At 44.0% G+C, this 15957-nt stretch overlaps 1 protein-coding gene across 1 annotated transcript in view; it reads right to left on the reverse strand.

Moving 5' to 3' along the window:
• Positions 1-2806: 2806 nt before the first annotated feature.
• Positions 2807-15957, reverse strand: part of PRELID2 (PRELI domain containing 2) — a 14352-nt gene continuing 1201 nt past the window's right edge. Inside the window, exons 2-5 of the mRNA XM_010283462.1 lie at positions 14875-14948; positions 13172-13332; positions 8289-8394; positions 2807-2851 (exon numbers count right to left, since the gene is read on the reverse strand). Coding sequence (XP_010281764.1) covers positions 2807-2851; positions 8289-8394; positions 13172-13332; positions 14875-14948 — 386 coding nt within the window. The remainder of the gene's footprint in view (positions 2852-8288; positions 8395-13171; positions 13333-14874; positions 14949-15957) is intronic.

Consider the following 15957-nt stretch of genomic DNA (forward strand, 5'->3'; position numbering starts at 1 on the left):
CTCCCCAGGGAGCTCCTGGTCCCGGTGCTTCCCCCGCTGCTCCTCCGGGACGCTGCTCGGCCCCCTGCGCTCCAGCCCTTTGCAGCCTGGCACCCACAGGCTGCGTTACGCCGCAGCACACCCCAGCCCGAATTTTTTTCAGGATTTTACCAGCTGGGTTTCTCCCTTTTTGACTTTTCATTTATAAAGCATTATTACTTTACAACTCGCCCCATTATGTTTTTGGTTTTTGGCCAAATATTGCGAGGTTTTTATTCAGGAATTTTTGGTTTGTATTGGAGGGAAGAGAAAACAAACTCTCTTCTATCAAAAAAAAGTCACTGTTCAGAAACACGTGGACAAATGCGCCTGATCACACCTAGCATGCCGCGCTCTTCAAAAAATACAGCAAGCCAGCCTCCCCGTCGGTCAGCCTGCGTACCCACCCGCGGCCCTGCAGGGTGTTCAAGGGGCAGGTGGGAAGGCTGCTGGGTGACCAGCCCCACGGCATCACTGCCCACGAGTCCCTTGAGCTCACCGCAGCGCACCGGGTTTCAGTTTTAAAACCAAACCAAAGCAGCCCATTCAATTCCGACACTGGTTACTACGGCAGCAACCTGTTCCTAGTGAAATTAGTTTCCTTGGAGCCAACTGTTCGATTTCCTGCTGTAATAAAACGTGTGCCATGGTTCTGGGTGAGCAGAGCTGTGCGTACGTCATGGCAAGGAAGGGTCTGGAAACTCACAGGCCGGTACTGGACTTCCATTATTCAAAGCCTACTTCTGCTTTGGGGGTGGGGGAGGACGGAAATGCTTCCTATCCTAATTCCAAAATCCAGTGATGCGAGAATAAAAATGCTAGTCCTAAAAATGTACACAGCAGTTCAAATAGAAGTAATCTGATAATTTCCTCAGGCACGCAAAGCAGCAACTCAATAAAAATAAATATGCTAATGAATGTATTTAGTCGTGGCCATTACATTTCATATATATTTACTGTTCAGCATTCAGAGCCCAAATTCACAAGAATCAGTTACCAACCAAAGGCAGATGAAGGAAAGTACTTTGTTCTGCTGTCCCAACACAAAATATGGTCGTTTCCTAAGGAAATGTCATGGCTCTTGCATCACAAGGTATGGGCTAGCATCTCCCACAGTGTAAATCTACAGCAGCAGCCACGTCAGCAGGGGTACGTCGATTTACACTACTGGAGAGCTGGCGCGCAGCCACAGGCTGTGGCTCAGCTCTTTAGCAGCGCACTCATTTAGCTTCAGAAGAGGATAGTTGAGACCATTAAATATTGAAACAAGCAGGCCCACAGCACTCAGGCATAGCCTAAGGAAGAGTCCGCCACGAGCTTATACCACATTAGAGAAAATAAAACCCAACCCACCCTGAAAAATGCGAAGCTGATCATTTTGCTTTGTGGCAATCAAGTAAGCGGTTCCAATCTCCACAAAGAGCAAACACTGATTTTAATGGGGCTATTTGTAAAGTGTGGTATTAGCCTAACTAGGGAAGGGAATCAAAGCTGGCTTGTGCTTATCTGAATTGTAAATTAGAAGTTTAAAATAAAACCGTCCTGATGTGGTGCGTGGAACAAAAGGAGGAGAGGTGTATGAGACACCCTTTGTCAGGAACTTTACCTGCATTTGACCAATTACCCTCCAGGTTTCTTCTTTTTCTACTCAGAAGCAATATGAAAGAAATACTTTCTGACAGAATTTGAATATATGCAAAACTTGTATTGAGGCATGTCTTTACAGCTGAAAGTAATCATGCTGGCGGGGGTACAATAACCAAGTATTTCCAACACAGCAATCGGAACTGAAATAGGGTGACTCAAGCGGGGAACAGTAACCTTACTCAGCTGCTCCAGCTGAGCTTCGTTTTTGCAGAACGAAGCCTCTACCCCACTGTGAAATAAACGGCAGATGGGGTGTGCTTGTACCTCCCTTGGTAAGACATAAAGCAACTGGCTGACTAGGCAAGGGCGTCTTCATAACAACAAGGGCTATTTTTGTTTTGTTGCTCTATGTTCCCTTACAGAATTCTTAGTATCTAGAGATTATAGCACCAATTCACAGGAAGATGCTGTTTCCAGGCTTACACTTGTTCCTCCATGATTTTCATGATCAGCATTCCCTTAAGTAGTACGATTCCTCCGTCTTTTGTAAAAGATCTGCAGTCTATGGTCATCTTTTCTTCCAGCTGTGCATATTAAATGCTCTTTCCTCAATAAAATGGTACCAGTAAAGTTCAGACAATAGCCATGGAATTCCTATGGCAATGAAGCTACGTGGTTCCAAGGAAACTCCACACATTACACATTTTCTCCTGTAAAAGCAGAGAAAACAGGGTTTAGAAGAGCATTTATTAGGAGGTAATCAATAGCCATTTGTTCCTGTTCTGAAGTTAATTTAAGAGTTGACCAAATCTTCCCTCCACAGATAACCCCTGAAGATACTACTTTTAAGTAAAATCTGTAGACAGAACCAATATCTTATTTTACTAGGACTATCGCACTCATGATATATTAGCAGCAGAGAGGAGATGATGAAATAGAGGACACAGAAGTCATCTTAATCAACATACTATTCAGAAACTCTGCAATAGTATTAAGCCTAACACTGCAGTAGATAATTATTTTTCTTGAAAGTTCCACAGAAGATGCATGCTATTTATAATGGACAAAACCCCCACATTTTTATATAGAACTACCAGGAGCACAATGTGCAGTAGGTATCACAAACTCTGAACAATTTTTCTTAACTGTAGATGGATGTTGCACTTACTTACTTACTTACAACTGCTCATTAAGATCACAATCATCCACACTGCTCCTGAAGAAGCGTCTCCATTATTTTAATACCCTGGAAAAAAAGCACACATAAATGCCAGTTTTAGACACAACTTAAGTATTTCATACATTAAAATGGTACCCAAAAACATCCCAACGAAGCTTTAAAAAAAAAAAAACCACACACCTGCATTTTATGGTCCCGCACTAACTCAGTGCGGTTCTCCCCACTCCCACTGCCTGAGAGGCACAAGGAGCTCTACGGCACAGCCTGCTCAGGGGGAACCGCGAGGGGACAAAGGACCCTGAACAGCTTCCATGCTCTTCTGAGCCAAGGCTACACGAAGCCAGGGCACTTGATCGGGTCACACATTTTATTCCAGTTCTGCCTGGCTTTGCTTGGACCGAGCCGCTTCTCATCCCTGCACCTTGGTATATCCCTCTTTAAAAAGGAAATCCCACCACTTGTGTTCTTTGCAAGCAGTTGGGTGCATGAGGATGCAAGCTCCCCAGAAAGTCAGTACGTTTACTTCTATAATGAAGGAAAGAAATACTGAAATCAAGTAAAAAATACCATCAGAGGATCATGAAAGTGAGTATTTCTTCTGCAGGACTGCTCTGTGAAGGAAGGAGGAAGAACCAAGCAATGAACTGTTACTAAAGCGAAGCGCAGGCTGACCCCAGGGGGTCTGTTCACTCGGGGGTGCGCTGCAGACCGGCCCTAGGTGCTCCCTGACCGACAGCTGCGCGGGTGCAGAGCACGGAACGGCTTCCAGCAGGGCAGTCACCTGAGAAACAGGGAAAGCTTTCGACCCGGTGCCCTTCCCACGTCAGGGCTACAGGCTGCTTCACGGCCAGATGCTTCTCTACTTTGAAAAGTTCAAGTTCAAGGCTCAGTACAACGTGAGAGAGAAGCAGCTTCACATTTGGTGAAAAGCAAAAAACACTCACTTTAGGTAAGAACATCCACAACATCCCTCTCTCTCACACTTTCTGGCTCTGTGTACTAAAATTGTAGTTAATTTGCCAACCCTACCTCTTATGTTTGGTCAGAGCTTGTGGACTGAAGCAAGCTTGGAGCTTAGTTATAACCTGTGTGGGGCTAAGGCTTACCCTAGCACGCTCTGTTTGTCAAGATAAAAGAAAAAGGATTTCTCAGTTTGAGCCACGGCCGGGAAGACAATTAACTTTAACAAATGGGTCAAGAGAATTTCTTTTCACATGTCTCAAAAAAATTGGACAAGATATTTTATATCTCTGAAAAACAGTTCATCTTCCATGCCTATTCTTTGTGGAAGGTAGTAAGCTGACTACCTTAGTCTATCAGTCTAAATTGGACATGCCACTGTTTACAGAATGAAGCACTAATTGACATAAGTGAAGGCTCAGAGGTTTGCCTAGGGAATTTAAAAATGTTACTTACTGAATCAATTATGTTCACAGCGTGACAACTGCTTTTTCTTTTATTTCTCCTCATAGCACTGCAGACTTTTAGGCAAAATGGTGTTGAGGAAGAAAAGGGGAATGAGAGGGGACTCCATTAAATGAATAAAATATGAAAGGGCAGGTACAAGTCATTACCCACTATCTTTTCAGCAAGGAACAACTAAATCAAAGCTTAATCGATATATTCCTTTCAACTAAAGTTCAAATACTTAAATCTCAGCCCCAGGAGATCAGGCTTACAGGAGCTAAATTTACACTGCTTAAGAGTGCAATGATGCACTTGAAATGCAGAACAAACACTGCCTACCCATTAAACTTCGCACCTCTACAGCTGCAGCTTAAAAGCTCCTCTGACGGACAAGCCATGGAATAGTTTTATTTTTCAAAGGTGGAGGTACTCTGCTACTGTAAGAAGCTATCCTGCTGTAAGCGCCTACATACTCTTCCCCTCACCGGTGCAACGCTCCAAAGCACTCAAAGGGACGGGGCCCAGCAGCTTCCAGTTCGGGAACGGCTACGGGTGACTCCTCCGGCGAGTGCCGCTGCCAGCACAGCCCGTACCCCGAGACCAGAGAAGGCACGCCGACCCAGCAGCGTAAGGAGGGTTAGAAGGGTAAGGGTAAGGAGGGGAACGCCAAATGGCAGCCTGAGGAGTTCCCAGCACCACAGACGTGTTGGGCAGCCTACGCTTGCACCTGCATATCTGCCAGAAACCAGACCAGACTCCCAGCTGACAGGGACAGAGAGAATGTATCACGTCTGTAACGTCCTCCACATCTTTACCGAACACTCCAAGTTTTAAGTAAGAGGTTAGGTGGTCTACAGGAAAAGTACAAATGGCCCGTTCGAATGCGACGAAGGCAATGCATGTTGCCGTACATACTTCATTTCCATTGCCAGTACAATAGCAGTGCAGAACGTCAACAGTCTAGCAGAAAATTTTATGCTGCCTCTGAAAAGAGCATCTAATACCTTTCATTCTTTTTCTAACCATGACAAAACGTTTTTCAGTTAAATATTTGTTATTTGAGCTCAGCTCCATCATTTAACAAACAACATCACAGCCTTTAATTTCCGTCTCCTTATATATTCAAGTCAAGCAAAGGAATCTAAAAAAGAAACCAAGTGAAATGTTGCAACATTTAAGAGGCAACGGATAAAACGCCTACCAGCATAACAAAAGTCAAATGATCCTTTATTGTGTGGCCTTAAAATTGCTCATAACTTTGTCGTCTGCACTGCTTCACACTGTACAAACTAATTAGGCCATTTTTTAAACAAATTTTAAAAACTCACACACACAAAGGCTGACTTTAGGGGCCACCACTACAGCTCCTGGGCTGGAAACTTTTCTCCCAGACTTTGCGCGCAGACTACAGAGCCTACTTTCTCCTCTCCAAGGGAAGCCAGGCTCTCGCCAATAGACCCAGAATGGGCCGTGCTGCTAGCTGGGATTTACTGGCATATCTGCTCAGACTTTTGAATTATTTGGGAGGAAAGTTTTATTGGCAATAATGTGGGTGCATATCATTCATTAATACCTTTTCTGAACAGGTAAGGAAAAAAAAAATCATAAATGCTGTAATTTCCACCAAATGCTCTACGACTTCTACAAACAAAAGCAGGGCAGGAGAACTTTATCTCCTACATTTTTTATCAGAGTTGCAATAAAATGAGAGAAATGTGACAAATATGAGGAGCCATAAAATGTCACTGTCGCTCTGTTAGGCATTTAAAAAAAACCCTACCCACAGAATAGGCTCATATCTCAGTTACAAAAATAATGATTAAAAAGATCATTGCCCATGGTGTCCATCAAGAGTTTCATGAATAGTAACTTTTCCCTCTCTTTCTATAAAATAGACATTTAATATTGACTGTGTGAATACATGAGCTTTATTGTAGTCATTCACAAAATTTAATATTTATACAGTATTTTCTCCTGCTCATCATGTAGCTCATCCCCTACTGCGTTTCTTCCGCCACTCACATGCTGCCTCACACTGCTTCCTTACTCCCTTATCTCATCTGAGCCTCTCCAAACAGATGGATAGAGAAGTGCATTGCTGTCAGGACCAAGAAGATAAGGCAGGAATCACGGTTTGGCTTTGAAAGCAACATCCTTACATATTCCGACAAGTGACACCAGGTGCAAGAAAAGCAATGCCTTTTTGGTCAGGCCATTGGGAAGGATGCAGATCAGGTATTGGAAGATAAGAAGTAAATGGAAGCCCACAGAACATTTATCAAGCATTGTAATTTGTGCAACATATATTTTAAAACTTTAAATATCATCTTTGTATTGCCATTTATTACATTGGGCTAAAGTGTACCTCAAAACTACTCTATGACCAAGCCACAAAAGGAACCCTATCTAACAGCTCAGAAGAAATGAAATGCATAGATTCAGCTGCTGCCCTAGGGAGAGGGGTGTTGTGGAGGTGGGGGAAAAGCCCGGCGAGACTGTACATTTATACCAGATCTGGTGAGCTTGTATTTTTCTTTTTCACAGATCTGCAGACATAGTCAAAATTGCTAAAGGATTTCTAATGCAGCATTGTAGAGATATTGTGAGCTAGTTTGTTTTATCCGCCCGCTCTGCGCTGTTGTAGGGCGGCAAGATGTGTTTCATTGCTCACAGTCATCGCTTACACTAGCATAGGTGTCTACTTCTGTCTTTTTTTTTTCTTTTGAAGCCACAACAGAAAGATCTTATAGTTATCAAAAATAAGCAAATGAATACATAGTGGTGCTGTTTGAAATACATCTCCATCTACAGCTCTTGGGGCACAGATTCCAAAATCAGCTTCTGCAGCACAAACAAAAGGTTGGGGCTGTTGGCCCCTGCGCCGCCACAGAGGAGAGTGTCCAAAGGGACTGCGGGTGCTGCGCAGGCTCCATGCTCCAACACTCACTGACTTCAGTGGGAGAAAGACAGGACACTGCTAAGGCCACTTAAAAACAAAAACAAAACCCAAAACAAAGCAAAACTTCCATAGTATTAACCAACCGGTCCCCATGAATAATTAAAGAATGACATAAGGCATGATCATGTGGACCTCTAAGTTCATCTGAAAAACGAATTTCTCCATTAGATAACTAAAAAATGATAAATAATAGTAAATATATGTTCATTAGAGTCTTGCAGCACATAGGATTCATGAGCCCAGCCATGAAAATGCCATGAAGCTTTCATTTATCTGAAATAAGATACAAACTGGGGGGGGGAGAAGGCATTAAAAAAAAGGGGGGGGCAAAAAAACCCTCTTACTTTCTCATTAAAAAGGTTTAATTAAATATTCCTTCCAGAGCTCTTGCTCCTTTTTCAGCATGTGTAAATCTCTTCAAGGCACAAACTTTCAGAGAACAAGACTTTCATGAAACTTCATTTCCCAATGAACGCTTCAGGAGACGTTGCTGTTAAACCTAGTTTATCAATGTGACATGACTCCCAGAAACAAAAGGCCTTTGAACACTAACTCCCTTGGGATGCTCTGCTGGATAGCTGGATAGCTTTTATCCTCTTTCATAATTCTTACTGAAAGACAGAACTATTGAAGTATACAGAACCGCTACAGGGAGATTGACTGTGGCTATTGTAAATACATCAAGTTGCCAAAAAAAAAAAAGTAAATCTATTGTTACTGGAGAAGAATTTATATCATGTCACACATGTTGACTCCTTTTGACTATTTCAGTGTAAAGGTGCTATAAAATTGCAAATTATTATTACAGTATTAGCTGGCACAATGAGACATTAGGAAGAAGAACTGTTTCAATGCCGGGGGGAAATCAGGAATGAGTTACGGAAACTGATATAGTCATACATGCCGTGTTTTAAAATGTATTTGAAATAAAACTATTACCATAATAAAACTAAATCAATTTTTGTTCTGCTTATTCTCTGTAGACAAAAGAAAAGGTCAAATATTTTTTCAACAATTAAAAGACGTAAAGAATTCAGACTTAAAATACTGTTTTAGTTTTGAGCCCAAAAGATCTGGCAATTTGAAAAATTTTAGAATATAATTCTAGGAAGAAATTCAAGCAATAAATAAACTTACCTTCTTCACACCTTGTTTTAAAAACGCTTGAGCAAAAGCTTCCAAGACACAGTTGAGCAAACCTGCCCCCGTAACCGATATTCTGCCTTTTTGTGTGAAGTCTGTCCTAAGAAACAAGAACACAACACCCTTTTATTTTTCTGTCTATTTAGTAAACATTAAATGTAAACTCTATGTTAGAAAGTTCATGTTTGATACCCAAGTAAGGAATTCATCAGTTACATTCACATATTTTGTATGGCAATCTCAAAGGCTGGCAAACGTAACAAGATGCAGGAACATCAGCGTAACGAGAGGTTTGTAACGACCACCTCCTGCAGCCAGCACTGCTGAAGGTGCTGCTGGACTCTGCTGGACATGCGCTTACTGGAGAAGCCTGAAGAGCAGCAACACAAAGCGAGGTCTGGAAAGGACACAACAGCCATCTCCAGACTCATGAAAGCCAACTGCAGAAACAGTGAAATACCCTTGTACGAGTTTAGAGAGTCCTCAGGACACCATCCCACCCAGGCCAGACAGAGGCAGTGGTAACAGTGCAGAGAGGACTCCCCATGCCTATCCCCGCAGCATGCGGGCATATCCGGCACCACCGATGCCCTCAGTGGGCCACGGCCGTTTATTATTTCTGTCAATGCAATTCGGTCCGGTGACAAACATGTGGAGTTCAAGTGAAGGAGCTGAAGAACATGAGAAGTTCCCCCCAACCACAGGATGGGCATCAGCAGTAAAAATCCACCATTGAACTCAGCTGCTCTGGTTGGGTTTTATTTATTCATTTTGCAATTTCACCATTGTAGGGAACGAAAAAAAAGGGAGGCTCAAGGAAAATATTGATCGTTGATTGATTTCTGTAGCACACAGCTGGCAATGCCACATCATTACAACACAGTCACAGGGAGAAGTCCATTAATGAGATCCAACTACTAAATTATTGACTAGTTAAGTACAGCAAATTTGGTCTAATTGTTTTCATGATGGGAGTCCAATTAAAGTGTCTTTAGTATAAAAAGTCTAGCAATATTCTTGTTCAGATAGCGTCAGGGAGAGCTTCCAAAGCCTGCACGGCTTTCAAAACTAAACTAAAAGTTACATCCAGTGCAAGGCTCTTCAAAAGAGGGAGCTTTTGTGCAGGAGATTTTTTTCATTCCCATCTCCAGCTGGTGAGCACTGCTCATGCATCACGTGTATCTCCATCTCTCCACATCAGGGAGACATCTTCTCACCCTGTGCCCACCACGCTGCGAGAGACTTCAGCTCCCTCAGGCTGTGCGAAATGAGGGAAGGTCCTGGGTAATAAAGGGAATCTGATGGCAATTGAGGGATACAAAATGGAACAGCAAAGAAATGCTCCTGTCTGGGCTGGGGAAAGCAGTCAAACCAAAACACACAGGGGTGTCAAATAACACCGGAAACAAAATTCAAGCTACACAGGGATTCTCCACTGCAGAAAGACAGGTATAACCTGCCCAGACACATGGAAATTTGCCGGTACACAGCTTGCACACAAATCCAAGCAGTTACAGGGGAGTTTGGCCACATACTTTCCCCTTCGGTTTGGCACTGCACACATTCAACTCTTCCCAAAGGCCTCCTCATCAACACGAATGCTGCCCAGCTCAGCTGGGTGGAAAGCAAGCTCATACCTAACATACATAATGCACGATTTTAGGGTAAGCGCAAGCAAATCACTCCAGAAATTGTCACTAACCCAAGCACGTACGCATGCAAGTGGAGGAAAGCAGCTGACAAGATTCACACTGGTTTGATATACAAGCAGTGAAAGCCACGAGCCCCAGAGTCCTCCAAAGCTGCATCCTGCGGGCAGTGTCAGCAAGCACCGGGGCAGCGCTGGTGAGCCGCCCCAGACCCTCTGCAGGCAAACGCCACTCGGGTCTGGACCCACCCAGCCTGTGGCTCTGCCTGGGGCCAGGACTTGCCCACGGGGTCTAACTGGCGTTTTTGGATTTTAGACATCAAGATGAGATGCTGGTCTAGAACAGCAATTAAATCATGGAAACCAAGTAAAAAGTGTCATGAAGGAGTTCAGCCAAGAGGATAACACAGGTGCTTTCTGGCCTCTGAATATACAGATATGCTTCACCATGCCTTTTTCAATGGTTTATAATTTATTTATGTTTATTATGTTATGGAAATGTTTGTTTGCAGCTAGATCTTTTCAGACATTTATATGCACTGCTTGGAAGCACACACAATAATTTACTTTGCAAGAATATGCAGCAGTTGGCATCACTGGGTTCACATTTATTTACGACTAAATAACCACCTGACATTAAGAGGAAGGACTACGTTGCGGTTAAATTGACTGGTTGGGACTAAGCAAGCATCATTTTAATTGCCCCAGGTCCATTAGTGACATCAGGAAGGTCACAGTCTCCCTGCCCTGACTGGCGGTTCTTTAGCTGAAAATTATTAAATAAAGGATGCAACTGCCAACCTCAAACTGGGTAAACTAATCCACACCCTATGGATGAGGTTCTGCTAAATGTCTAAATGTCTAAGCCACAGGTCCCTGCAGGGACTGGATTTGTGGTTTGGTTTTCTACAGCATATTGGTCTACAAAGTAGCTGGGCTGAAGTCAGCATAGGCAGTTGTAACTTCATCTGACGGGGGTAGAAATATTCCGGACTCCCACCAGCGCCATCCCACCACACGTGCCTGGGACCAGGCTGCAGGCCTGTCACTAACCCCACTGGCAGGATCTCTCCTTGCAGAGGCACAGAGCAGTGCTGCGGGTGCCACGGCTGAAAAGCACCCCAGGGAATACCTGCAGGGCAGCCTGCAGCCACTGTCCCAACACCTCCCAAGCCACGCTGGGTTGGAAGCGGGCAGTGCCCCAACATGGAGCCCACCACAACACTGGGAGGTTGCGGGAGAGGCAAAGGCACTCAACCTGCTCTGCAGCTGATCGAGATGCAAGCCAGCAAAGCGGTACTCTGCTTTCGCTTATCAGCATCCTTAACAATGCCATGTTAAAGCTGATTAAACAAACAGCCTGCTACAATGTACTCACAGTGCCTAACTGAGGCGCAGAATTTTCTCATTCGCTTCACACTTTTAGTGTCCTGAAAAGTTTCAGGAGGTTGCTATTGATATCTGCTCAGCAGCACCTAGTAGGAGAGAAAGACAAGTTTCCACCTGCACTCAGGTTACCATCGCTTTCATAATGTTGTTCTCTCTTTAGGGGCATAATGTACAATTTTCTCACTAATCAGGATCACTTGAGTCTCCTCATAGTGTGTGTTCTTATTTCTCTCCAGTGCAATAGTGTGCTGCTAATGTTATGCCCTTTGCATAATTCCTTCATCTATTCAAATGTAAATGTCACTGTACCTAGGTTACATGCAGCTGAAATTTCACGCCTGTTTTGCAGCCAGCATTTGTTAAATCTGATTACCTCCATGAGATTCCTAAAGAGGTGACAGCAGTGTGCACAGGCACACCGAGGTACCCCTGAGCCTACCTGGCCAGGGCAGCATGGCTGAGGTCCGCGGGATCCTGCTGCTACATACTGCAGCTGCCAACCTGCGTCAGCGCCCACGGTACCTCCAGAGGCACCGTCGCCCCGGCAGGCATTGAGAGCCTCTGTAAGCAAACCTGCTGAGGCTGCCACCACGCTCTGGCAGCCCAGCTACACCTCTGATTTCAGCTCTGCTTCTCTGCCTTCCCAATTGCCACAGTATACTTTAAGGTAAGAGTGCGTGGTGGTGACACCGAGCTCAGACAACTCCCCTGCACAAGCAGAGCAGAAGCAGCATGCTGACGACAGTGTCCTTCCGGAACTGCAACTGAAAAGCCTTGAAAGCAGGGCATAAGTGACCAGCTGCACTAGTTTCTGTACCAACAGGACCAACATCTGGAGTCGCAATGCAACTCTGATGCAGAGGAAGCCTCAGTAAGGACAGAGGGTTCCAGCAAACTTTCGGGGAAAAAAAAAAAAAAACCCAACCAAACCTCCCACAGTTTAAAAAGCCAGAGGAGTGTGCCCTCAAACTGCAACATCCCAGCATGGGGCTTTCAAAAATGCCTAAGCTACAAGGGATTTAATTTCATCTGAAGTTGGTGGGTTTTTTCTTAAACATCCTTAGAGCTTTCCAAAGTCACATGGACCTTGCTGGGCAACCCTGCCACGCTTCCCAGGGAACATCACGCAGCAACAGTAACTACTAATTACAAGAGACACCATAACAAAATAAGAACTAATGGGGCTGACATCAGCTAGAAATAAATCTTTTTTTAAAGACAGTCACATGTATCACATACTTGCTCACTTCAATGCTACGGCAATTATACATTCCACTCTGATCCTGCCATAAACGTGCATAAAGACATTTCTATGCTCCACTCTGCACAAACACAAGTGTGTGTTCTCCCAGGCAAAGTCCCACGGCAGCTTACATCTCTTACAGTGGGCCAAACACCAGGGAAAGAAAATTGTTCGGGAGCAAGTATGTTCCATGCAAATGGCTGGCAAGCAGGAGAGAGCTGATAATTTTTAAACTGCTGTCCAAGCACCTGTTGGTAGACATGAGAGCAAAACGAACACTGGCTACGCCCGCTGTGCAGGAACAGCGGGACAGCCTTCTATGACTGCAAAGCAGCACACAAAATTAATTTCCAGCAATTATCTGTGCTCTGGCCAGAGAGCCTAACCTCGCATCTGAACAAGCCAGAGGAAAGCTACAGGACACGTACAGCTGCTGCTTCAAATGCATTCAAGACATACCAAAGAAACTATTATTCAGACCCCTCTCATTCCAAGCATTCAAAAGGCAACAGAAAACCCATTCTCAGGGCTATGGGCCTGCAGTAGCAGCCCTGAGCCAGCACTGGGGCACTGCTACACCCAGAGGCCAGCACTCACCAGTCTGGATTCTCCAAGTTCTCTCTGAAGACAGACTCCTCGCTCAGAGATGCGTACTGCGTCCACGTAAGACAATGAGTTTTCATAGCCATATTTCTTTTCTGCATATTAAGCCAAGATTCCTCTTCCAAGTAGATGTCAGGCACTTTTAAGACACTGACCTGGGAAACAGAAGAATTACAGCTTTTTTAAAAAACAAAGCAAGGGTAGAATCACTTCTTGGTATTTTGAAAGTGTTACTAGCCTCAGAGAATAAGATTAAGGATTCAGGAGGAGGTCACAGCAGCTGTGGTTGGCGCAAATGAGAACACTTAACTTCCTCAGCAGCTACTAAAGGCCATGCAAACGCTCCAAGATTTAGGGAGGTTGCTCAGTCGCCAGCCGGACTTCCAAGACCAGGCCAACTTACCTGCATCACTTCATGCTTCCTGTCTTGCTGCTGATGGCTAATTTATGACAATGAAGGATAAAAGAAGCCACTTCCAAACAGTTGCATGCAAGGCAGCCAAACCCACCAGCTAAACCACAAGGGCAGGAGAAAGGCTTGCACCTCTGCAGGCTCCCGCTGCCAGGCGCAGCGGCTGGTGCCCTTCTCCAGCCACCCTCTCCCAGGAGGCCTCCTCCTCCAAGAGCACACTTGTCAACCTGAGTGACCTTGATCTAGCAAGCATGGGCCAAAGAAGGGATGAAAATCTCACCGTCTGTTTATTTATATTCTGCCTATATAGGGCAATGATACGTTCTGCTTGGCAGGTGAGGCTTGGAAGAGACAAGCACAGGTTTAGAGGCAAAAACACACACGTCAGCACCCACAAAAGAGTACATGCATACTTTTAAGCATGCAGGCTGTGAAATAGTACAGTTATTTAATCATGCATGAATGCAAATGTACTTTTCCGTATACAGACTATCTGCTGCAAGATACTCTGCAAAAAAACAAATCATAAATTAAGGCTAATTCTCCTCCCATAACAAACTGTGAAGAAAGAACTGTCACTAAAAGAGACACAGGAGAGAGACACTAAGGGTTTGCACAACCCAGGTCCTTATGTTTTGTACAGTCTCGTCTTATCTTCTTTATAGGGGCTCTACAATGCTGTATTTAACTTACAACATGCTACAGGCACATTAAGTATTATTTTAATTCCCTCTGAATTCACTTACAGAATGGTTTTGTGAGAGATTACAACCCAATGTGTTCAGGAGCCATGGATCAGACATCCGAAATACCTGAGGCCAGCTTAGAAAAAATTACCCAGTGTTTATTACTAGCTGCCACCTTGCTGAGGTCCACGAGACTGGGCTTTTATTAAAAAAAAATCTACCACACAAAAATTGTGAGCATGGACAGCAATAAGATTATTACATTGGGCTGGGGAGAATGGCTGTACTTTCACTCCGTGGCCCAAGTAACATACTTTAAAATAACTTGTTCCATGTACAAGAGTTAAAAGCTCAACACTGCGTGTAAAACGACCACAACTACCAGTTACATCTTAGTGCGCTCAAGGCTACAATTTGGTCCCTTCAAGTTAAATATAAAAATAAGTTCCTAGAGACTTATTTTTTTCTCTTAACTTCTCTTTAAAAGTAACTTTTCTAATTTTAAAAAATGCATTAGGAAATGTGATCCTTTTAAAAAAGATAAACCACAGTGAAGCATTAAGGTTTTACAACTTGACTAAATTTCTCTAAGCAGTTACCTTTCTTAAAATTTCAGGAATTACATTCTGGCACGTTGCAATTCTCCTCCGGTAAATAACTCCCGTAGACAAATCTGATGATAAAAGAAAATCAGAAGCGAAGATCTACAGCAGCAAATAATACCATTTTTTTAATAAAAACAAAGTAGTTGGAAGACTTCACAGCACAGCAAATGTGCAACCAGAAATACTGGCAAATTAACAGAGCATTGAAGGGGGTGGTTTTCAGGTTGTTTTTGGGGGGGTTGGGCGTTGTTTTTTTAACATATAACCCAGTACTTCTGCTGCTTCGCCAGACAGAGGGCTATAAATAAGACTGCTACGGGCATTTTGCACTCTGCCTCAGGAGGAGGGCATCTGCACCCATCACTGCAATCCAGACCCCCCTTATCCAGCACATGGTACAAACATTTTACCAGCGTTTACACTGGTGCTCCTGGGCAGCACAGCACTGCAGGCAGTGCCAGTGCCAGGCTGCGTGGGAGCGCGCCGGACGCCCTCCCACAGCCCGGGAGGGTCTGGCAGGACCCACGGGAGAACCCTGCTCCCAGTGGCACCGGGTGGATGATGACTGGGGCAAGAGAAAAGCTCAGGCAACTGAGCTACCAGACCAACATACAGACTTGAGCTTTACTTTATTTCTATCCCCACCCCAGTTTATATTCTCAGGCTCATTCTCTGGGCAAACTCACTGTGTACGACATTTACAGAACAGTCTTGTCTCATCACATGTTTATTTTTGTATTGAGGACTCAGTGACAAGGACAAAACTATCTATTAGGAAACAAATTACAGTTATTTAGTATCTCCAAAAAATGGCTAGCTTTTAGAATCACTTTGTCTTTTAATATTTAATGACCCAGATCAAGAACAGAACGCTATCGAATGAGAAGCCAACTGGCAGGCAGCCCAGGTTAAAGACTTTTCCAGGATAAAGAGAGTACCTTCTCGAACAGTTGCATTTGGTGGGATCTGTGAAATGAAAACTTCACGGAGTATGGTTTTCAGAACTCCAACAAACACATCACATTAATAATATGAATCATCTCCATGCAACACAGAGTAGAAAAGCATTCTCCGGAA

This window comes from Phaethon lepturus, unplaced genomic scaffold (genome assembly GCF_000687285.1).
Source record: "Phaethon lepturus isolate BGI_N335 unplaced genomic scaffold, ASM68728v1 scaffold14410, whole genome shotgun sequence".
NCBI classification, from domain to species: Eukaryota; Metazoa; Chordata; class Aves; order Phaethontiformes; family Phaethontidae; genus Phaethon; species Phaethon lepturus.